Source organism: Phasianus colchicus, chromosome 3 (genome assembly GCF_987193195.1).
Source record: "Phasianus colchicus chromosome 3, bPhaCol1.hap1.1, whole genome shotgun sequence".
NCBI lineage: Eukaryota > Metazoa > Chordata > Aves > Galliformes > Phasianidae > Phasianus > Phasianus colchicus.
Window position 1 is genome coordinate 80,748,039 of NC_143438.1, and position 25,931 is coordinate 80,773,969.

Here is a 25,931-nt window from a genome sequence, read left to right on the forward strand (position 1 = left end):
GGAAAGAAAACCCAAGCATATGTAGCATGGAAAAAAACCCTCAATACCACCCATTTTGTACTACACAGAACAAATAAACAACAGCAGTTTTCTTCAGATGAAGACAACAAGAACTTTACTGAGGTTACACCAACAGGTGCTTCAATAATGCTTGCTCTTTAATTACATCCTGAAAGCAGAAGTACCACCATTAAACACTGGAAGAAAATAGCTATGATCAAAAGGTTTGCAGGTATAATTACAAGACAAGGGATTAACTCTGCTCAGTTATCACTCACGCAAATTTGAAAGTGTACCAGTACAAACCTCTGGAATGTGTAACACACCTAATGTGACCCTAATTAGCTTACTTGGAGGTATGATAAGCTAGAGTGAGCTGGTTGGTATGACCTGTATGCAATACCTTACAGTCAGTGTGTGAAAGTAGCATTTTCAAAAACCGTGCCAGTGTTTGCATCTAGCATAGAACTACTCAGCTTGATTTTGAACTCGTGTTTCTTGTGAGTTTCCTCCCTGGAAACAACACATTACCTTTCCAATCACAACAGTCATCTTGTTGCCATATAATCTTTGCCTCCAGAAACAAAGACAAGCTTTGTAAACCTTCTTTTAAAAAAGGTTTACAATTGCTCTTATTTTAAGGAGGAAGTGCTACGTAACTTTGTTTAAACAGATGCAGACAGAAAGAAAAAAAAAGCAGAACAACTAAAATGTAAGTCTGGGATAAAAATACACATAAATCACACCAAAAAATGTTGTCTATCTTGAATATTGGAGCTTCTGCTTCTGCCTTGCAGCATGAGCTGCACTGTTGACTATTAAGAAGCCAAAGAAAAACTACCTTCTCCTGTGAGGCAAAAGCAGCTGAACAGAATGATTAAAACCAATTATCAGTCTTGTCAAGTCCACCAGTATCTTAAGGGAAAGTCCTGTTTACTTTTTTCTTCTCCAAAGCCGAGGTCAAAAAATGTGTTTTGCTTATTGAGCAGATGGCTCATACCAGCTTTCTTTCAGCACTTCTCACTCTCCAGTGTCTCAAAAATAGAAGAAAATCATTACTAGCAAGAACCAGTACATATAACAAGGAAATTACACTGGGGATGAGGGGAGAAGAGTGAGTCCAGTTTTTATCCATGTGTACTTCTAACCAAAATATAAGTTGTCACAGTTCCAAACATTCTGAAGCACTTTCCTATCTTAAGAATTACTACTCTCAGTTGCACTTCTAAAGATAGCATTTTATACATACTATAAAGGATGCAGCCTGTAGCACAGTCTCCATAGATGATAGGTTTAATTTTCATATTCCAGCACCTCTTCAGATGAATACCCCATATGTCTTTTCCTGGCGCACAGTAATTTCTACTCACTCCTGTCTTTATAACCAGTATAGATATGGAAGAATTCTACACAAATGTGGTTGAAGCAATTAAAAAGATAGCTCTGATTGTTTTATTCCTAACGTGAAAAAGGCCAAGTAGGAATTTACTAACTGCAAAAGTTTTCTTTGGACCACAGAGGTGCACTCACATGCTGAAACAGCACTGCCATGATTTAATGTGTATGAGGTCTAGCAGAGACAAAGCCATGGCTTCCCATCAGCAGCACCTTGCACTGCCAGACCTCCAGCGCCAGGAGTAAGAGAAGTCAGGCACGACAGCACTGCTTTGTCTTTTCTCAATCTGGCAAAAACAATGGACAGCAGCTTTGAGATACCTGCGTGTTCAGAAGTAGAGAAGCAAGTCCAAAGATTCAAAATATTTTCATGTCAATAAGCCACTCTTCAGCATCTAAAGCAGACAGACAAGTTACAGAGCTTTAAACTCACACCTAAAGGAGCACTTGGTTGCCCTTTCTAACAGTTCTCTTCAGCTGCCACCTGGAAGACCACAGTTTAAAGGACAAAGGGGAAAAGAGCACAGACAAGGAACCCCGCAATTGAAGAGCTGGAGGAATAAGAAAGAGCAAGGCTAAGTTCCTGCCTTTTGTTAAGGGAAATTAGATGCTGTGATATTAGGCATTCCAAAATTAGCAAGAGAAGAACTTCACAGGTTTCTCCCACAACTACCCAGGCATCCCAAAGAAGTTACTTAAATTCTTCTATGCATCAGTTTCTTTAACTGTAAACTAGTGATAGCCTACCTCACAGAGAGGTTATGAGGCAATTAACTGATCATAAAGTGTGCCAAGATCCTCAAGTGAAAGGTGCTATGCAAGTGCAGGGTATTAATCTCACACTCCAGGTACAAATCATTCTCTTATCCCACCTTATACCTAGCGTTGGCAGCTTTACAACCATTTAAACTCTCTACTACACAGGTTGGCGAGGTGCCCTGCAGCAGACATCTTAGACACAGTGCACTTTTGTGGTTCAGCTACCTACACCTTCCTGCATAAAAGAGGGCATTTGGTTCAAGCGATGTGCAGCTTCAGGTTGTATGCACAAACACGCAGCCTGCGAGCTGCATACAGACAGCAGGTTTTTGGCTGCCATACGAGGAGATCCATGAAACTTCTGTCAGCTGCATGTAATGGATATGCTGCCAGATAGCATCTAACTTGCATAAAGGCTCCAGCATAGGGGAAGCAAAAGGATCACTAGCCATCTTTGTAAGTGTAGCTTTTAATTGCATACTTTTTAAACTGTCCATTGGGTCTATAACCAGTTTTAACACTTAGACTTCATTCATCGTGATGCTTTTTAAACAGTGCATTAGCTGAAGACTTCCTTCTAAATTAATGAAAATCTGAAGTTGGGAACAGGCAAAAAGACTAATTTGTTACTAAGAGCAAGTAGGATGAGAAGACAGATCTAGGAGAAGAGAGATCTAAGCATCTTCTTTTCTAATATATATATTAAAGTGCTTTTTTAAATACACGAAGGGAATGCAAAGAAAGCCCACCAGGAGCATGCCTGCATCACAGAGCACGTGCGGGGAGCCCAGTGCCGCACCAGAACGCCTGCTGCCTTAAGTCAAAGCCCTGCGGCTTCGCTTGTTTGTTACAGCAGCTGCAGCATGCAACACCAAGACATGCTATGGATACCCATACTAGCCCCAGATGCAGCCCGGTGCACCATGTGAACTCCTTCATCTGCTCACAGCAAGTCTGAGACATTACGATGCTCTCCATGGCTCAAAGCAGATGCGTCCCAGCTGAAAGTCATCTACCACTCCGCTTTCAGAGTACAAATTTTGTTCAACAGGTGGTTTGTGCTGAGGTGAGCAAGCTGAACATCTTCCCCATACCAATTTCTGATTTGAGTCATGTCTTGAGTTTTATAACCCTTCTTTGTATTGAGTCAGATTAAAATTGAAATTGTAGTGAAAGGGAATGCTAACATTACAAGCGAACAACTCTCTGTTTCAAGTTGTGATCAAAGCACCAAGTAGCCTAATAAAATCCAGGTGGCTCCAGCCTATCATCCACCATACTCATTACTTCAATTGTCCATTTATTAGATTTCCAGGTGTCAACAAAAGGAGGCTTGCTGCCAATCCCTTCATATCTGGCTCTGCTTATGTATCTGGTGCCTTTTGATAAGAAGGTCTCATTAAAATTAAAAAAAAAAAAAGAAATACTTTTTAAAATAAGTCAGGCCTTTTCCACAGTTAGCAAAACCACAAAAACCAGTGCGGCTTTGTATTATTCACCATCTACTTACGACTAAGCTAATTACAAGAGCACCAAATGACTCATGTTTGCCAAAGCTTTTTTGATAGAGTTCGTCCTGCAAAGCACAAAAAAATTTAAGGGCAACTTTAAGAGAATTTATTTGCAAGTTTAAATTCAAAAGAGTCAATACTTATAACAGTTTTCAAAGTTTTTACTTTTCAAAGAAATACAAAAACACACAGAGAAAAGGATGACTTATCCTTCACTCTTAACTTTGCTCTTTATGCATCCAAATACATCAATTTTTTTCATTTGGAACCATACTGTAAGAGAAGAGGTTGGATGATTTAGTCCAACAGAGCAGCGTAAGAAACAGGAACCCCCTTCTCAAATGCCATTTTGGAAAGTGAAAGAAAAATCTCAGAATTCTACATTTGAGAATAGAGGGACTTTTTGCTTTTAACTCTACACAATTATATCAAAGTTGAATTTTACAAAGAACTCCCTCATCCTTCAGCCTGCAATTCATTATTTCAATTAGTGTCATGCTTTCCACCCCTTCCATACACATTTCAATTTCTGACCCATTATCTTAACTCCATTTCAAACAAAACAGCAGGTAAATTTTTTGCAACAGAGATCAGCCTTAGATGTCTCACGTTGTTTTTTTTTTTTTTTTAAGTGTTCTGTCCTCCTAGCATTCTAAATGACCCATTTACTCATCAACAGAACTGAGATCTCAGTTTCCCAAATAGCCAGGTACATAAAGGCCAACACTCCTGCAGAAGACCTCAACTCCTATGCCTTTCCTCAACAGTTTGAGCACATGTGTTTGTACAGGGGTTAGGATGCCCAGAGCCAGCTGATGCCTCCAGGCACAGCAAGGCATAAATCAGAGCCTGCTTTCCCAGCTGGAGAGCTGCATGGCTTTCAGAATGGCAGCAGTAACCTTGCTCCAGTTTATATCTGAATGCTTCTCCTCACTCCCACTCCTCAACACTCCTCTTACCTTCAGCACTCGGTGCCTATCAAAAAACCATCATACATGCCCCCAAACCTAGTTTCTGTAAGTCCATCAACCCCTAAGTGAACCTGAGCCATTTCTTTTATCTGGTTTTCCATCAGAGCGTACCACCAGATTATTTTACAAAACACTGTATTCTCCTAACAAGCAATAAATCTATGGAAAAAAATAACCAAAAACACAGAACATATATATACATATGTGTGTGTGTATATACACACACACATATATACACACACACACTTTGAGGGAGACCTTTCAGTCCTATTTTGTTTTTGAATTATTCTTTCTATTTCTAAGGAGAACTGTGGCACTTGGTCTGGCTCCTGAATACTTGGTGCTGTGACTGCGTGATGGAAGCCTGTGTAGCCAGACAGCAACGCATCAAGCCTAGAAAATCATTCCCATTATGATGACAGAAGAAAAAACAAATGAAATCTTGCCCTTGTAGCTTTCATTACTCCGCGTAGGACTGAGGAATATGTTTTTCCAGCTAGGGGAAACACTTGGCTCTGAGGACGAAGGCCTTCAGAATTTTATGAGCAAAGATCTCCATTTTTAAGAGCGCTTGTTGTTTCGCTGTAAAAGGAAGGCTTTCGAGCCTCTGTGTGTACCAGGAGTGGCACCCAGTGTCCAAACTGCATCCTTACAACACCGTCTTCGATTTCCTTTTCCAACCATCTTCCCTCACTCCTTTCTCCCCGACTGCAGCCGCAGAAAATCAGCAGCTCTGTGAAACGCACAGCTTCACCATCAAGCTCACCAAGTAAAGCAGCTTGCACGAAGCTTTTGCCAAACTGTTTTTAATCAAGACTGCAGAGATGAATCAAATTTTAAACTATTTAATATAGAGAACAACTATCAAGTCTGGTAAAATTATTTAATTAAGCTATGCAGCTACAGATTTGAACTCCGAATAAAATCAACATTTGCATATACCACGGTCTTTCAAGTGCACTCAACAACTGACTTAACAGCCACAAGCTGATTTATTCCTGGTCGCTGTTAGTGCTTTTATAGCTCCAACCAATTTTATTAAACATGGCTTGTTAAGGCAGAACTAAAAATCACCCAAGGAATTACAAAAAAAATATTTTCACGTGTTGCAGCTATGCGGGATTTTTAAAGACAACCTGTTGTGCTTGGCTACAACGACTGACTAAAAATGAGCGTGACAAATCCAGCAAATAAAGTCCTTTTGTTTCCTCCCAAATCGATCAGAGGGTTAAGGTTTAGGTTTAAAAAGAGATTCAACACCTGGATCCAGCTGCAAGGAAAGCTCCCCCCCAACCTGCTGCAACAGCCCTCATTTCTACTGCTGTTCCTTCGCTGACAAAAACAGTTGAGAGTTAGAGATGCTGCATTAGGATAAAACATTTATCTATAAGAATGATTATCCCAAAGCATTAAACAGCTGTCGCTTTATCAGCAGGTAAGATCACAGTACATAAATCACTAAAAAGACAAGATTTTTGCACAAAGAACACAATGGAAAAATCCGTTTCCACCTACGTATGGAAGTTTAATTGCAAGTACCATTCAGGAATCGTGCCAGACTTCAGCTGGTCAGTCTTCCCCTGTCACTAATGTTAAATCCTAAAACACAGAAGTGTGCCATCACTCTCCTCTCAAGCAAGGAAGCTCAGCACTGCCCATCTCACTATCTGCCCTGCACGTGCAAGCTGGAGGAATATTACCAGCACCTCGTCAGAACCCCAACGCCTTGCAGCTGAGTGCAGTTCTGAGCTCATGTGAACTAAGATTAGATCTGAATTAGAGTACAAATACATCTGAACCAGCTTTTCCCTCTAAGCCAAAAGGCATTAAATTGGCACAATTTAACAGTTTAATCAAGACCTCCAAAATCCTGGAGTTCAGTGTCTGTTCTGTCTCCCTAACTTACCCCTCTAATTTCTCTCCAATATAAATGTTATATCTCAGAGCTTTTATATCACACAGATGATTTATTTATATACACACACTGAAGAGAGATTTCAAATCTGCTGCATTATTTCCATGTCAAGATTTATTTTGTTCTAAGGAGACTTCCACTTGCAAAACCATGCACACACTGCACAGCAAATATATCTCTGTTAGGTGCCTAATATGGCCAGGGAAACCATTTTGATTATTCTGTGCCCATTTATGCATTGTCCTACAAAACAATAAGATAGAACAGCAAGAAACTAGCAATTAAGAGAGTCTGAATGCACATCGGGAATCACTAAAATCCACACTAGCCAAGTCAGGAACAATATGACTGATGAATAGACCATATTATATTAGGATTGTTAGCAAGTATTAAAAAAATTATCCTTCGCAGATGTCCCTTATGACCTAAATATATTGCACAAAAACATGTCTTTTCCCCCCCCTGAAAGTTTTCAGAAATCTTTTCGTTTCTATTATTGAATAAAGCTCCAGAGTGCTGCGTGTTGGCTATAAATATCTGCATCGAGGATTTATCATACCAAACCTACGAGAAAAAAAAAAAAGTATGAATATTTTACTAGAGAATAAACAATCTATTTTAATGTGTATTTTTCTACTGCATTAATTTATGCTGAACCCAAGCATATAATTCAATAAAGGAAATCAAACTGTGTGTTCAGCAAACAATGAAACAAAAGAAGCTGTGTACTACAGAAACTTCTCAACCAATACACCACAAACCAAAATAAAGCAAACGTCCTCCAGTTAGATGGCTGAGAACAACCTTATCTCCCATAAACACATTGGGTAGGTAGGCTAATGAGAAATTAAAAACATATAACCTGATATAAACTACTCCTTCTGCAGCTGTGCACACCTAGACCATTCTCAGCACAGTTTTAAACCAGTTTGTACTTCCCAAGTTTTGTCATTATTAAGATTCTATACACTGGATCTAAGCTCTACTGAGGATTTTTCTCCTTTCTATCAAAGACAAATATTTCTTTAGAAAATCATTTAAGTTTAGCAAGCTTTGTGAATTGATTGCTTATCCCTTCAACTCCACTGCTTCAGTAGCTTTGCTGTTAGCAAAAATGGATTTCAACCACCTCTATTGCTTAAGTATTCAATTCAAGATTCAGTACTGAACTCTGGGCCAGTAACACGGCTCAGTCCATTAACAAAATAAATACAAACACCATACACTAATACGGCATGACTTGGGTTTAATGCCTTTTATACCTTGACATCATACAAATTTCTTCTCGAACAGAACGCTACTTAATTTCTCCAGGTTATGCAGCTGTGAGAAAACCATAACACATCATTAAGCGATGAACAAGAACAAATCATCCGATGCCATTTCCTGCTCACTAAAACATCCCAACTGATCTTTAAAAAGTTGTCATAATTGTGTTACATTGTAAGATAAAAAGCATATTCCTCAGAATAATAAAGCTCACATAAGAAGCTGTTACTCGAACAGTTCCCCACCTGCAGGAATACATGTTGTTTCCATGCACCCATCCCAGAGCTGCTCCCAGCCTTTACCATTTGAAGCAGTTGTCAGATTATAAAAATCTGTTCCATGACTTCCATGCAACTTTTGCAAGAAATCTGTTCAACGTTTTTAATTTTTTAAACCGTGCCCAAGACAACACAGTTGTGTTCACTACAAAGCATCAGTAGTGTTTTAGGTGATACCTTAAGAGCACTAGCACTGCTGTCTGGTCACAGAACAGAAAATATATCGGATAGGGGAGATAATACAAATGAAAAAGATTGTGTTTTTTTTTTTTTAATTTTTTTTTATTTACCACTACTTATTATTTCAACCCATTCTTATCACTTTTACTTATATTTATTGCTCTGAGTTGTTGTTCAACAAAGCTATCTCCATTCCCTTTATTCTACCTCTTGGAATAAGACCCCAGCACAGGGGTTTATGCAGTTCGCTGTACTTTCCTTCTGCTCCCTCAAGTTTATTGCAGCATTCTTCAGGGAAGGAAACGGCTAAATACTCGCATTAGCAGAAAAAGAAAAGGGAGGGGGAGAATGGAAACAAGTAGGAAGGTGTTAAAAGATCATTCTCCTTCTTTTGGTGCAGACACACTAGAAGTGTTACCAAAAGAACAAATGAGCTGAGAGACATAGCTAGCTAAAGGCATGGGGGAACACAGGGACCACAAAAGAAAAAAGAAAAAAAAGAAAAAAAAAAATCAAATAAAAAAGAAAATCAGTTTCTTAAGCAGGGATATGCTAGAGACCACAACAAAACACACACAAAGTAGAGATAGTGATCCAAGCAGCCAAACAGAATGGAAATTTCCATTGCTGCAGCATGTTGTCTAGGACTGAAGACTCATAACGAAAGATGAAAAAGCAAGTTTTATTGCAGTGGACACCACTGTCTTCACGTGGTCTGGGCTTCCTTCTGCAAGAAGCTCATCTACCAGGCACAGAGGTAGCCTCAAGCTACTTACTGCTCACCCAACTTTTGGGCACCCCAGAAGGCACATACCTCAGTGTGACAGTTGAGCACAGGCCTGTCTACCAGGACACCTATCATATGTTACAGCATTTGCCTGAAAGAAAACTGCTTTCTTAAAAAACAAATGGCTACATCAGACTTTGACTGAACTGTAGTACAGAAAAACTCAAATGCTCAGTAAAAAATAGAGCACGTCTGAAAAAAAGGCAGCACATTTCACTGTTGCCATATGTTCACACTAACATCTTTTCACAAATGAATCTACTGAATCTATACTAAAACAGCTGTAAGGTTTACTTGGGACTCTGCTTTCAGTACAAAACTAGTACATTAGATACTGCTTACCATAAGTTAATGATAAAACATAAAGAGGAGATCATTTCTGTGTGATTTTAAGCGTGAAAGAATATACAGTATTTCCATATTAAGCCTGCGTATCTCCAAAACAGAATGAATAACACATTAGGTGAATTTGCAACAAGCAAATAGCCTCAAGATTCTGTGCAACTCACCAAAAAGTAACTCTGAAAATCATTCCGAGTACTCAGGGAAAATAACCTGTAATTTTTTTCATCTCTAATAAGCATTAAACATAAGACTTCATATTTCCAAATGACTAGCAGAAAATTTATAGAAATTTATATGTGAAAACAAAGAACATATTAAAATCTGAATATACTTTTTGTATTTCTTCTTACTCTCCTCTGTACACTTTTAGTCAGAGTTCAGCCCGTTGCATTTACAAGAAGAAAGAAAATCACAGTGTTGTCCGTAGCTTTTTATTTAACCTGAAGAAAATAAAGAAATTGAGCTTTCATATTACTGATTACATTAAAAAAATGTGCCTCTGCAAGCTTTATAAAATAGGAAATACTCATCTAGCAAGCTGCACAATTGTACATCATGGTTATAAATGAAGAATAGAGTTGAGATGGAACACAAACCATGAAGGAAAAATCTTCTGGCTTCAGGTCCAGCACTTGCAAGCAGTGAGTACCTGAATGGCAGGGCTGCACGGCACAGTGCTGCTCAGCCTGCTGCATACAGCCCTACCTGCACAGCTGCTCCCTGCAACTGAGAACCCTCTCTCACCTCCTCTTTAGGACTATTAAATGAGCGTTCTGAAGTACAGTTTTCAGTAAATTCCAGCGTAACTACGAGTTTATTAGATATGGTGATGAAATCCACTGCATGGGTGGCTTACAGAAATCAAACAAACGGACCGAATTACTGGAATCTGGCAGATGCAAGTATTTCATCTTTAAAATTACCCAAAGAAAAATGTCACAAAGAACATTTTCTTCGAGTAAGATAAAAGGCGTTACGGCATTCCTGTGTTTGGTGCAAATTGCCCCGACTCCTCCTGCAGCACATCTTAACGGACGTGGATTTAAATACAATTTTAATACGTCTGTGCTTAAAAGAACACAAAGATTTCTCAGTTTTGATTCAAAATGAGACGGTGAACAAAAGGATTTATCCAGCCCTGCAAGAAGGAATCCACTCGAGAATCCAGAAGCGCTACAAGCAGAGGTATTTAGCACCAAGAAAAGGAACAGAACATGCAATAGTAAATACGCAATTCTTAAATTGACACAGCCCGCTGCATAAACCCAAGTCCGTGCCTCGGCACTAACGCTGCCTCCCCTTTAAGCGACCCGCGTGGGGATCGGGAACGGGAGAGGAGAGCCGGTAGGCGGCCGGCGCAGCCCTGAGCCGGAGCAGCGCGCACGGAGCTCCGCAGCGCCCGGCGGCACACGGACGGACCTCGGCACGGGACGGGGCGCCACGGCCCCGCGCTGCGCCGCTCCGCTCCCGGCCGCCGTGCGCGGGATGACGGCGCCCCCTGGCGGCGCCCCGCGCGGGAGAGCAGCGCCTCGCCGCACGGCCGCCATCCCGCTGCGTAAGGGCGGACGGCAGCGCTCGGCCTGAGCGAGATGCGGGCATGGCTGCGCACCGCTTTCCACACAGGCTTCGAGCCCCGCCGTGGAAGACAAGAAGACGCTGCGCTCTGTGACGCTGGGAAGCACACGCTCAAGCAATGCTGTTCTTTAAGGAGCTACAACGCCAAACGCAGCAGCTCACAGGCTTAGTTTTAAAAGATTTAACGTCCAACGGGACAGATACCCGAACAGAGAACATTCACTTGGGTCTCACTGCAGTAGGCACCAATTCAGGCACGCGTGCCCAGTGTGATGCTTATCTTAAATTAACTTCTCTAAAAGCGCACTCCTCCCAGCCGTGTGAAGCCCTCCGCTCACGCAGCATCACGTAACTGCAGGGCACGGTGCTGGCAGTGCTGCAGGTAAGGCTCAGCACTAACAACTGCTGCTGCCACTGTCTGCTTCAAGCCCTGCAAAACCACCACATGGGATATACGTGTCGCTCCACATGCCGCTGTATTTGAGGCTAAACTGCAGCCACACGCACAGCAAACCGTGCAACATTCTCGCTGAACTGTGTTATTTTAGTTATTACTGACAGCACAACTAAATACTGCCTACACACAACAGATACGCGCAAACGTAAGAATCCTTAGATAGCTCTCTTCTGAAAGCTGACAAACAAAATTAACCTTCAAGCGAGGAAGTAAAATTCACACAAGTGAAGACATCACCTTCCCATCTGCAGCATTTCACAAGGAACTTGATGAAAACTCCATATAGCTACAAGAAAATTCTAACATTCTAGAGTTTTTTCTTTTTAATACATAATTACACAGTTGCCTCAAAGTTGTTATTGGCACAACTACCACAGCACTTAATCTATTATCTTAGCTTTGAAAGTAAGGTAGTGAAAACATCTCAGGTTGAAATAAAGCGTCTCAAAATTTATCATGAATTTCAAAATGTACATTACATCATTTTTCTCTTCTATGTTAATCGTTATGTAGCTTTTCTTCCTGTTTAAAGGCAATGTATTCCTTGCATGGAAAGCGAGTTAACCCAAGTGAGAAGAACAGAACACAACACGTCCCTTGCAGACGCAATTTGTAGTCAAGAATAATACGTATTTTCTTCCTTAAATATTAATGTCATGCCTTACAACTTCTTTGTAAACGTTAACTGAAAGGAAAACTAAGCACAGACAAAAGCTTTGAAGCACCCTAAAGTGAAAGTAATTCTCAGAAAACTAACCTCACAAAACAAAGACGTGCGTGGGTACTGCATCATTTCACAGGAGTGCTTTCACCAAGAAATCTTTAGAGCAGAAATCATTAGATTCAACTCATGTTTAGGGAAAATCTGCAGGACTTCACATGAAAGCATCTTCTCAAACTTAAAGACCTCTGTTTTGAGAAATCATTTCAATACTTTTGAGCATTTGAGCACACTGAGCATAAAGAAATAAAGCTATTTGGAAGTAAAAGCCTGAACAGGAGTCTAGAGAGCAGCCCTAAAATCAAAGCCTGCGCTGAGGCATATTTTGCTGAAGACTCAACAACATACACCAGTTCGGCAATTTTCCTCCATTAGTTCACACATCATCAACTAAACTTCACCTACAGCTTTCTAGCACAGATTGCTGGGCTGAAAGTCTCCCTGGAAAATATTGTGCTACAGCAGGCCATTGTAGGTGTTTAAGACTTCCCTGACAGGAAAATCTTACCAAAAATTATACTTTGTAAAAAGAATCTCAGGAAGATGACACTGTGAGAGAAACTTTCTGAGATGAAAAACACCTGTGGATTCATAAATGTTAGACAGCCCTTACAGATTTTTAATAAGAACTACTTGAAGCTAAAAAAAAAAAAAAAGTATATTTTCTACAGTTTCTAGAAATAGTCCAAACTACTCTGAAGAATCATCTCACAAAAAAAAAAAAAACAAGCAGTGACTTTTGTTTTTAAATTGACAATTTTGTTTTTGAGGCAATTATATTGAGGCAAATAGTCAAAATTTACTATTAGTTCAGATATTAGCAATAAGCAGCAAAATGTCACCTTTTAAAATAAAAGCATATTTGAAGCAATGGCTGTTGCTAACAACAGTTAGAAATCCATCTTTATCCCTCAGATTCTTAAACATCATTTAAGTACCTATTTCAAGTTTAAGTTAAGGGCATTTTCTTAGCACCTTCAAAAACGTGCTTTATATCAGATCTCCTCCATTTTAAAAAGAAATCATTAGCTTTCATGTTTCTTGCCAAGTACTCAACAATTTGTTTGCTGAAATATCACCCTCCCATACATAAACTTCATTCTCTTAACAAGAATCACCTCAAGACCAAAAGGTAAATGTGTATTTTACATGTTACCTACTCCTAGAGCTCCTGCAAGACAGTACAGAATAAATTATTTTTTGTGCATTCATCCAATTCTCACCATTGCAGATTTGGTGTTTGGGAACAGATAACTGCAGCATGATTGCTCCCCCCTCAGGAGGAGATCAGCTGCCCCCTCCAATCTGTGCAGTAGTCCCTGCATTAACACACAACCATGCATGGCCAAAGTCAGGCAGGATACTGACAGACCAAGGTTGGACTCTATGATATCTAGAGGTCCCCTTCAACCTCTACAATTCTGTGATTCTGTGAAATGTATTTTGCAGGCCCAGAAACTTACACTGTAAATAGAATTGTTGCTATTCCAGTATCTTAAATAAAGGAAAACAGAAAAATCCAAAGACACACAGAGGAAACTAGAGGAAAAGACAATACAAAGCATGATGCAGACCAAAGTGAACTAAGTTCAGTATCTTTCTGGGTGATGGAAGTACTGAAGCGCAGAGATACTTTTTCCTTCCCTCAGTATCTCTGGTCTGAATTTGGGTAGACACATAAAACCAGTGGTACAAGTCTTGAGAAGAGGAAGATGCTTGTTTGGTTTAGGTTTTAACATGGTAAATGTTAAAGTTCCAGCAGATAACAATAGATCTCTCTGCTTAAATATCTGCATCTAAAAGAAAACAATCTTTTGAAAATCCAGCAAAACAGTTGCATAGGGAAGCACAGCTCCGGAGAAAACAAACAAGACACATTGAGAAGATGGAAGACAATTATATTCCAAGGGTAAAAAAGCATCTAACACTCAGCTGGCTACCTCAAGAGCCACTTTGTTTCAGTTTTCACCTTCTCTAGCCTCTACCACATGGGTCGAAGGGCTTAAGAGACCCAAATTAAAGGTAATGCAGGGTGAACAAGAGCAGTGTGTAAATGGTTTTTTCTTATACTAAGAAGGCAGAGAACCTCTTTGTACATAGTTCAGCATTGGAAAGCTCCACTGACACAGTTGCCAATTCCATACTGCTGTTAGGCACATAGCAGTTAAACTGCTACACATGCCACCTATGCTGGCTCAAGTTTGTTCTTCCCTCTGTAGCACTGAAACAGAAGGTTGATAATGCTAAGGCATCCTGGTAAGGGAAGCTCCACAAGCATTGCCTTTGCACATCACTTGATACCAGGATAAGTGCCTGCTTGCTGAGAAGAGAAAAAGAAAAACTGACAAGAGTTCTTGGAATGAAGTTTCTTACAAGCAGGAACAGCTGAACCTTGCAATAAGATCACAGACTTACAGCTTCAGTACGGTTGTCATAGTGAGATAAACCCATCTCAGAAACTAAGAACTTTATTTCACTGCTTGCTTATCTATTGGCTACACAGAAAAAAAAACAGCCTTTTTGTACAGCAAAAACTAAAGCACAGGCTCCAATTAAAAATTTAACTTACTCTAATCCTTTGAAGAGCTATAGAAGAGAAATAATATTTAAAACATCTCTTAGGCTTTAACAAAATATAGCTCTGACTCTGGTACCATATTACTGTAGGACAATTAACATTCCCTTGTTTCACTGTTCTTAAAATTGTGAATGGTATGATACCACAACAAAAGCAATAAACAGCCAAGAAACCTTACCAAGCTGCACAGTCTTAAAACAATCTCTGTTTTAAAGGCAGTTCAAGGTTCTTTTGTAATAAGATATTAATTTAATAATATCTAATCTTATTATAAGAAAAATGAGTTTATGCTTAAACATTACTTAATCTTGCTCAAACTGAATTAGCAAAATTAGATAGAATCAAGCTTCCAACCACAACTCCTTTGATTATATTGCCTCTTCAGTTACTCTTGAAGTCAAATTGTTCCTCTCTAAAACCTAGCAAAGAATCATTTCTACCAGCATCACTAGATGTATACATACACACAGCACAAAGATTAGAATTGTAAACCTCTAAAATTTGTTTTACAAATTTTGTAATCCTGTGTCAAGTCAACTATGTTAACTTATATTGACAATAAAATAAAAAAAAAAACCTGCTAGGCCAGCAAGGAAGCACCGAGACAGATGTAAAACTCTGATACTACTTGTAGCTTAGTTGGAGAAGCAAAAAATCATGCAGATTTCATGTTAACCAGTGATTCTTAAACTTGCAAAGCTTTGCCCTCCAGGCTTTCAAAGTAAGCACTTAACACATATAAAGAAATCCACAGGGAGGCAACCTACATGCTTGACTACATATATACACATACATGGATAAACAAACTGTAAGTCTTTTTGTGAAATGGCTATATGAATTATATACTGGAATTGAATGTAATTTTCAGTGAGACAGTCTTACTCTACAATGTGTGTATATACATTATAGTATTTATCTGTAACTTTCCGTATGTTGCAGTTGAATATGCAAGATGGCATTTTAAGTAGAGCAGTTATGCCTCAAATCAAAACAAAAACACTCTCTGATCACGTAGAAGCTACTAGTCGTGGTGAAAAAATCTCTTTTTGCACATATGGATGGTGTTTTAACACAAGTTTTGCAAAAAATTGTAGCCATTACCTTCATCAAAGTCTGCATCATCTTCTGTATGCTGAGGGAAGGGGAAACAATTTGTGATTTCAAGTCTGTCATCCACCACAAGACCCAGCAGCACTCCTTGGACCACTTCATTTCCCTGTCCTTCTTCTTGGTAATGTTTAATGATCTTTAACACAACCTAGAATGCAAAGACAAGAAAACCATGAGATGTAATCATTTTTTCCCCCAACAATTTTTAAACTCAAAACTATGTTCTTTTAACTGTTGCATAAACTAGAGCTGCAAAACAAGTGAGCTACTGGTTAAAATACCAGTATCTTCAAGGCAAGTTAAACAACAGCCACTCTTAAAATATTGGGGAACTTAAAGGACCACTAAATGAACAGTCAAAATGCAGTCCCAAATCATTTTTCCAAAACAACCTCCTAAAATGAAATATTCAGATATGTTTGTTTGTTTGTTTTAACTTCATCTTCTTGCTCTAATTTTTATTAGCTCTCACTTGAAAGAAACATTACCAAAACATCTTGAAAGTAATTATGGAGAAACCAGTAGGATTTTTTTTTTTTAAGCAGAAGATGCATCAATTAAAACTCAGAAAATGTACTAACATTTAAAATTGCACCTTACTGCAATTTTACTTCAGATAGTCAAGCAATCTGTATCTTGTGAACTACGTATTTCAAGAAGTAATGAATGCTTAAAAGGAGTATAAGTTCCTTCTCTACACAAATCAAAATTTGTTTAATAATAAGAACTAGAACGTGACAGGATATGGTTACCACAAAAACAGACCTTAAAATCTTATCCTTGGTCCATCACATGTGGATTTTATTTCACTAAATCCCAATCCATCGACCCAAGTAAAATGCACCAGAAAATGTCTGACAATGTGTTGTTGTTACACTACTGCTACAATATATTCACTGGTAAATCCCCCACTATAATGGATTTTAGCTCAACCTCTTGAGGGTTGTCAAGCTTATACTTAAATACCAGTAACATAGATCTTTTTCTAGCTTGTCCTTATATATTTATTCTTAATCTTTGCCTCAGTTGGCGAAAAACACTCTTAATGAATTAAAGAGTTGCAGTACAGATTAAATGGAAGAAAAACGTGCTTTGAAAAAAAATATATATAAATAGATTTCCTTCACGGGGAAGAACTGAAAGCAAAGGAGAATTTTGCAATGCTTGAAAGAAGTGCAGCAAATAAGAGCTAGACCATATTGATCTATCAAATATCTTCTATCACACAGACAACATATAAATAACACTCAGCTTGCGTTTTGTTAAATGTAACATTTGCTATATATTTACCATAAACTCGGTCTTTCACTCAAGAAATTCATAAAAAAAATAATTCAGGACTGGACTCATTACAACATACCATGCTCTCTATTTACTGCACAACTATTCTCAATATACAGCCCTATAAGCTTCATTTTTTCAGCATTTTTCTCCTCATTTGCTATTGAGATTTCTGTGTATATTGACTGTTCCCGTTACGATTCCCATTTTCCCACTGACTCCAATTCAAAAGCGCTTCTGATATTATGTCAGTTTTATTACAGCATTTCTGATAGTATTTGCTCACAGAAGACAGCAGCAAACAAAAAGAGCACTGGCTGTCACAGACCATCAATATTTTTCAAGAAGATAAAACCAGGTATTCAAATGCTAGTCATCTACTTCAAAACACAACAAAGTTGTTACCAAAGCCAGTGATTTTCTATCTCCAACCTGAAGATCACAGCAGCTATTATCCAGGGAGACACAGACCCCAATTTAGGCTCACGCACAAGATTGTTTTCTAAAGGAGTCCGAGTAAAATAGTGAAGAAGTAGCTCACAAACTCACTTCTCTCAATTTCACACCCATTAACAAGCTGCAGAAGTTTATGACTGCACTGGAAAATACATTAGCTACTGAAATCATTTATGAAACGTTTAATGAAGGAGTCTGAGAAATGTACCTGATGACACGTCAATCCTGTTTTCATTTTGTTCTTTTTTCTGGAGAGTTTCATTTAGCGCATAGCACACAAGCCTTTAGTGGAGCAGGCTCTTCAACTAGGATTGAAAAGCTTGCCAACAAAATTTCATATGACCAGTATAGATATAGGCACTGAAATTCTTATTTCAGTATTAAGAACAGACCTTCAAACGCAAGGTTTGCTAGTCTAAATACCCTCAGAACCATCACTGCTATGCCACTGCCACATGAAATTAAAAGTAACCAAAAACATTTCAGCTCTTACCGTCATTTAAGTAATGCAGTTACAGAATATGACTCGCCAACCATTAAAGGCTGCCTACCTACTGGAGTACAAAATGCATTAAGCAATACGACTTACTATAAAAACACATATTTAAACTTTGTTTTTTAAATTCTAGTATCTCTGAACACAGAAATCAGTCACGTGCATAGCTTAATATTTCATACATACTAAATGCATTTACTAAGATATACAAGGGCTCTTTAGAATTGGGTGGGTATACAAACAGCTACTAACTAAACCTCAAAAGTACCCCAGCATTGTAAAGTTAGTCTTCAAAAATTCCAAAGCAATTCAATCACTTGGAGTAGCCACTTGCCAGATTTTAATGGCCATTAATCCTTAATTAATTAAAAAAAAATGCTAGCTGTTTAGCAGTGTTTCTAATCTTCAAAGCACTGCTCAACCATTAAAAATGAAGTCATACTACAGAAAAAAATACATTCTGAAACCATTAAAAATGCTCAAAGATGCATATTTTAGTTGTATGAGCAATTTTAACTGGACATATTACAAAAGCACAGCTGTTTATTTCAAAAGTTTATATTTTAATATTGCAATACCTTTACCATGAACTGACAACCTCAACAGTGGGGATCCTGGAAACATTCAGTTGTAATGACATGAATATGTTAAGATACACGTGTTTGTATTTCTCTGAAGAGAGAAAACACCAAATCAAAGTACTGAAAGTTCATATATAGTTCTGTTCCAGAGAGCTGAAAGTACCTATATTGAAACCAGATTTCCAGTACATGTGCTGAGTTGTTTCTTAGAGATACAAAATTAAGCAAAATACAGTTCTTGGTAGCCCACTAAATACACAATGAAACAAGCTGATTTATGTTCTTAAGTCATGTATTTAAACCTTTCTGAATGCTTAACAGTGTTTCCCACCTATGAAAGCTTTATTAGCACAACCACCAGCACCAGTAGCCAGGATCTGGGGAGAGAGTGTAAATAGTGATGTTATTTAGCTGCTTTCAAACAGATCATAACTGACATGGGCATCAAATACAGATGGCGCCATGACAGCCACATCCTCTCACTAAATAACACGAGGGAAAACTGTGATCAATATTTAGCTTGGCAAATAGCTTGAAAGCTTTTACTGGTAATAGTGGCTGACACATTTTGAATGTGTGTTATCACAGTCCTGGAACCTTTCCCATAGCAATTCTTAAAGCTCGGACCACGAACCTTTACGTTTACCGCTACATCAGGAATGGCAATTTCATTTAAACTCTAGCATGGAAAACGTTCAAGAGAGCAGAACTGCCAGTGTACTTCCGTAAATGAATAGGTCTGAACCGACGAAACTAACTCATGCAATTGTACTGTCCTAAACCCACAGATGTTGGTGAATTTTGATGAAATTAAAATGCTGGTATCTACTTAATCCATATTAAAACCATATTTAACGGCTCTGGAGAAAGTGCTATTTAATCTGTTTGATACTTTCCAAACGGAGACATACCAAGCTGCATACACCCTAGCCTCTGTGGCATTGTCTGCTTTCTCTGCACACAACACACCAAAAAGCAAATCTACAGTCTGTGCTGGGCTAAAATCAATTGGCTACTCAGCTATTAAACTTAATTAATCAGGTAAGCATGGAATGAATAGCTTTCTCTTTAACAAAGACCTGGAAAGTGGGAAAAAAGAAAAAACTACAGAAAGATACAGTGAAACATGGGCAATGTTAACATTTGTTAATAGCACCAAGTGATGTTTTTACAGAGGACAGATAAGTACTTATCCTACAGTTACAAAATACAAGTTCTGGAAGCTGATGAAGCAAAAGTCGCCTTGAGCTGATTTATCACCTGGCTGTAGCACCACTGGATAAGACAGAAACAAAGCATCTCAGCTTTCCTGCCTGAAGAAAAGAAACTCCAAAGAAATTAAAGATATCACTGTAAGAAAACATGTCTAATACACATAATGCTCTCTCTGGATGGTTACAGTGACAGCTGTTTACATACACACAAAGAACTTCAAGTTAATTGGTGCACTACTAGATTTCAAACTAAAGGAGTGTAGATTTAAATTGGATATAAGGAAGAAAATTCTTATGATAAGGGTGGCGAGGCACTGGAACAGGTTGCCAGAGGTGGTGGATATCCCACTCCTAGAGATACTCAAAGCCAGCTGGATGGGGCTCTGAGCATCATCATCTGGTGGTAGGTGTCCCCATTCAATGCAAGGGAGTTGGACTAGATGGTCTTTAAGAATTCCTTCCAACCCAAACGGTTTTACAATTCTGTGTCCTAACCTTTTTGTTGCTGTATATGAAGCTTCACAACAAAGACTTGAGAAATACTTAAAGTGGAACCTGTTCCCCATCTCCAGTATGCTTTTAGAATAAAGGCCCTTACAACCATTACACCAATTTTAACACAGAAGTTAAAATACATATATGCATATATATATATATATATATATATATATATATATATATATCACACACATATATATATACACACACACATACACTTATCTTCCATTACAATCTTTGACATCTTGAAGTAATGGCTTTGATAAATATCTCCGATTGTAACAGTGTCTGTGGTAAAATACACACACACTGATCTGAATACATTGTACATAAGCAAAGGCTAAATGGACAAGATCAGGTAAATTTGAAAAGCAAGGTAGCTGTGGAAAAAATAATAATAATAAAAAACTTATTCCTGAACTTGTTGATAAGTAACAATTTCAGCCCACAACATTACGTACAGCAAGTCAAACTACCATCATTTCAACTGAAGGACTCAAAAAGCCCACATTTCACCCTTATCTTGACTGACTACAGTCTTAATACCAACTTTTAGAAAGCCTTTGGAAATGCAGTTCTTGGAATAGTAAACTTGCATTTTATGTCACTCGACAGCTAATAAATACCAGATGTTAAAGTCTTATTTCTGAACTTGACAAATTTGGTGCTTCAAAACATAATTCCATAGGAAGCATAGCAAAATGGTGCGTGCCATTTCATACCAATTCAATCAGGTGTGAATAGTAAAATATCTTTTGACGCAAGACTGGAAGTTTCCAGAAGTTGGAATTCAACTACTACTAACAAAGCACACTGATCAGAGGTGGTCCTCATATAATGGATATTGCATCTGTTTTAAGGCAAAATTACAAATCACAGGATTCTGTAGGTTTTGTCTCAGTACAAAATCCTCTGATAAATTAATTTTAATTGAATGGAAAAATACTAGATTTGAACTGTAATTTTAAATATAGTTATATACTAAGCATTCCTGTACTATTTGAATACTTCTGGGAACTGGAAGTGACTGAAAATTATCCAAATTTTTTTATTCCCTGGCTGAGTTACTACATCAGCTGGCACCACAGTGTTTAGCTTATAAAGCTGAAGAATTCTGAAGATTTAACTACAGGAAGTCTTTCAAAGAGTGCAGAATAACACATTGGGCTGAAGAAAACCATCTAAATATGATTACTATACTGCACTACTAGGGCACCTGAAGGATCTAGATGACATTCCATATTACCTCCTGCTTCATCTCATGCTTATAGTTTCTAAATCACCACTTTCCTATTGTTTTGTTTTTGGTTTGTTTGGTTGGTTTTTTTCTGGTTGCTTGTTCTGGGGCTTTAAAGAAGATGATGTTTTTTTTTTTTTTCCCCCCCTCAACAGCACAAAGAAGAGGTCCCCTCACTGCAAGAAAGACATTGAGGCCCTGGAGCGTGTTCAAAGAAGGGCAACAAAGCTGGTGAGGGGTCTGGAGCACAGGCCTTATGAGGAGCGGCTGAGGGAGCTGGGATTGTTCAGTCTGGAGAAGAGGAGGCTCAGGGGAGACCTTATTGCTCTCTATAACTACCTGAAGGGAGGTTGTAGCGAGCTGGGGGTCGGCCTCTTCTCTCGTGTAACTGGTGATAGGACTAGAGGGAATGGTTTCAAGCTTCGCCAGGGAAGATTCAGGCTGGATATTAGGAAATACTACTTCTCTGAAAGGGTGGTCAGGCACTGGAATGGGCTGCCCAGGGAGGTGGTGGAGTCACCGACCCTGGAGGTGTTCAAAGAACGTTTGGATGTTGTGTTGAGGGATATGGTTTAATGAGAACCATTGGTGACAGGTGGATGGTTGGACTGGATGATCCTATAGGTCTTTTCCAACCTTAGTGATTCTGTGATTCTGTGATTCTGTGATTCTGAGGTGATTAAATCCATACATAGCACTAAGTGAGGATATACCTTGCTACTGAGTGGATGAACCAATGCACAACTCAAAGTTGGTGACAGGTCAATATCATTTTATCATTCCTTCCTTACCATTAATTGGCTATGTAAAATCTTGGCCATAGCTAGAAATATTCTATCTTACTGTACTGGTTTCAGCTGAGACAGTGTTAAAAAAACACCAATGTCTGGCTGTCTCCCAGTGATATGTGCATAACTAGGGCACAGTAGCCACTTGGTAGAAGAGCTGCTGCCATTATGGTCCAGCAGCAGGGAATTGACAGAGCCAGAATTAGACCAGCAGTTATTCCATACCACACGTGGAAGGCCATAAAGCTGTGGGCAGTCGGCCACTGCTCGGAGGGTTGCAGGACATCAGTGAGCAGGTGAAGAGATATTGCATTCTTAGCAGGCCCTTGGTAGCAAGCCAGTTGGTAGGTGGGCAGTTGTATTCTTATCTGAGTGTCAGTCAGCAGGTAGTACACTGCACATAGTTGCACTTTGGATATATTTTGTTTTCATCATATTTTTTTCCTATTTCCTTTTTTTTTTTTCTTTGTCTTAATGAATAGTTTATATCAACCCACAAGTTCAACTTTGTTTCCACTTCTCTCCCTCATTTCAGTTGAGCAGGGGAGTGAGCAAGCAGTTGTATGGTGCTCATCTGCCTACCGGGTTAAACCACAGCACTTACCTACCCTAAAACTCAGCACAGAAAAGGTAAGATACTCTTCATTCCCACCTTCCATAAAATGTGAAGAGTTCATGCCACAGATAACAGACATCTTGAATTGTATACAAAGGTTAAATTACCACAAGGTAATGCCCTAAATAAAATACTTCATAAGCATCTACTCTCTCAGTTGTTTCATTATTTCTCCTTTTAGCAGAAAGTAATTTTAAACTGTTGCAATTCAGGAGCTCCAGAATTTCCCAGCAAGCAAAACAGAAATCCAGTCTAACAAAGACAGGGCCTTCCTCTGCAGGTATAGCCTTCAGGCCTCCACAGTCTTCTGATGGGGGTGGTCATTCACACAGTGCAAGCACAGGCTTGCTAAAGACACTGACTGGTGAATTGACACAAATGTATTTAATGAAAGCACACACAACCTCTCATCAATTTTTCATTCACTTTATTACTGTGACACCTCAAAAGCTGTAGAGATTTGAGAATATAAAGCCTACAAAAAAAAAAAAATACTCCAAGTTATAGAAACAGCTGTTTTTACATAAAACATGAAATTGGTAATATCTAGAAGGAATTCTGGAAAATATATAAAAGATAAGATGTAAAAATGCTACTGACAAATAGATAGGTGAATTTAGCTTGATGAACTGAAGCAGTACAGGCACAAAAGCCTGTTTCTGTACAAATACAATACAAGAAGGGGAGATCTCTGGGTTTTGGTTAGAAGCTCAGTGGTTTGCCACAGGCTGCAATTCCTTTAAATCTATCAGGAACTTACATTTATCAGCTAATGTCTTGTAGTGCCATGAAAGATCTAAGTCATTCATTTACTTGTATCCAAGTGAGCTGCTTGCTCTTGGAACAGAAAGAAGTTGAACACAAACTGCAACACACCAAATGAGGTCATTAAACAGCTGAGAAAAGTTCATTAAAAAACACAGAAACACATCAAATGTTAAATCAAGGCATCTTTTAATGAACAGATCCATCTCTTCCTGATTTTTGTCCCATCACATTTTAATTTAGACTACACAACGACTCAGGCTAACAACAACCTCCATGATCACACACAAGCCATCAGTATAAATATTGTCTCAATATAAGTCAAAATGCATTATTACATCTGTGCACTCAAACTCTCCATTGCCCTGGTCACAGACTGGTATAACGAATTTCTCTGCAATGCAAAGTTTCATAACAAATTTCACAGTACATGGATTCATGTCCATTCCTACAGAAACCACCAGGGCCACAGGCACCAAAGAATAACTTTTTACAAGAAACACTTCTGTAACACAGCCCCAGGATTTCAATCCTGCGAGCAGCAGGGCATTAGATGCTATTACCACACTGTTAGGAGGCAGCGATAGGGCTGTAATAAAATAAACGTCCAAAATCCTGCTAGTTACAAGTGGGACAGACCATTTCAGCAGCACTACTAAGTGTATTATTTCTCCTATTTCACAAGACTCCAATCTTTTGAAAGCTGAAAACTTAGTATTTTAGCAGTTTTTCTAAACTGCCAACACAATTTATACTTATTTTTAACAATTTCAATACATAACCTTCATTTCAAGAGCGAAAGCTGATGAACTGTGCCCTTTAGAGCACATCAGAAGTGGGTAAAGGCAAAGTTTCAACATTTTCCAACTGATACACCAGAGCCTTACACATATATGTCAAAATACAGTTAATATGTATATTTCATGTATAAGTAAATCATCATCACTGAAATATTCAAAGTCCCTATTTAGCTAGCAGAGTATTGGCAAGCAGGTTTACTCTTTAGCATCAACTTCCAATACTCTCCTATTGATTTAAAAAATGACAGACAAAAGCAGCAGTAGGCAATTTTATTAAAGCAGGCTATCCTTTAATCAAATTGTACCAAACTGTAAACAGTTCAAAGCTAAAGAAAAACTGCAAGATAGTCACTCCTATCTAGTTGAACTTCAAAAAACAGTAGCTTGATTGGAAGAGGGCACGCTATGTTTTTCACGACAGTTCATCTCTTTGTAAAGACCATAACCTACACAACATAACGGCAATGCACATACTATTAAAGTGCTTGTCTTAAAATAAAAAAAACACCATTTCCAAGTGTGTTCAGAAGAAGCTTTTAAGTAACTAATAAAATCTCTACTGGCCCTGACTACCATGGCGGAGTGAGCTGGGCTTGTTCAGCCTAGAAAAAAGAAGGCTGCAGGGTAACCTCACTGCAGCCTTCCAGTACCTAAAGGGAGCCTATAAACAGGAGGGGAGTCAACTCTTTACAACGGTAGATAACAAGGGGAAATGGTTTTAAGATGAAGGTGGGAAGATTTAGGTTGGATGTCGGGGGAAATTCTTTACAGAGAGAGTGGTGAGGTGCTGGAACAGGCTGCCCAGAGAGGTTGTGGATGCCCTGTCCCTGGAGGTGCTCAAGGCCAGGTTGGATGGGGCCCTGGGCAGCCTGGTCTAGTATTAAATGGGGAGGTTAGTAGCCCTGCATATGGCAGGGGCTTGGAGATTAATGATCCTTGAGGTCCCTTCCAACCTAGGCCATTCTGTTGATTCTTTCAGTTTATAAAGATTTGCACAATGCATTTTCTATGTTCAAGCACTTACCCAAGCATCTGCCAGAAAGGCATGCTAAAGGGCTGAGATGGAGAAAGATCATTCTACTAAAGGTAATGCAATCCTGAGAATGAAGACTGACTTATTTTCAAGTTTTCATGCTTTAAAATCCAAAAAACATAGAAAAAAACACTAAGAAAGTGAGGTACTGTTGGTTATCTTCAACTTTTCCATCAATCAGAGATACTTGCTTTTTGTACCACCACAAAGACAAGTGAAAAACACTTCCAAGTGAGCTCCATGTCTAATAATAGCTATTGTAACAGTAAGATTAAAAATAATCATTCTAAATTTTATCACCAAGAAGCCCATTGG

The 25,931-nt window shown here is 38.7% G+C and overlaps 1 protein-coding gene across 1 annotated transcript in view; it reads right to left on the minus strand.

Moving 5' to 3' along the window:
* The window catches only part of EIF3H (eukaryotic translation initiation factor 3 subunit H), an 81,056-nt gene that overhangs the window by 42,930 nt on the left and 12,195 nt on the right, over positions 1-25,931 (minus strand). The window contains exon 2 of the mRNA XM_031591148.1: positions 15,843-15,999. Coding sequence (XP_031447008.1) covers positions 15,843-15,999 — 157 coding nt within the window. The remainder of the gene's footprint in view (positions 1-15,842; positions 16,000-25,931) is intronic.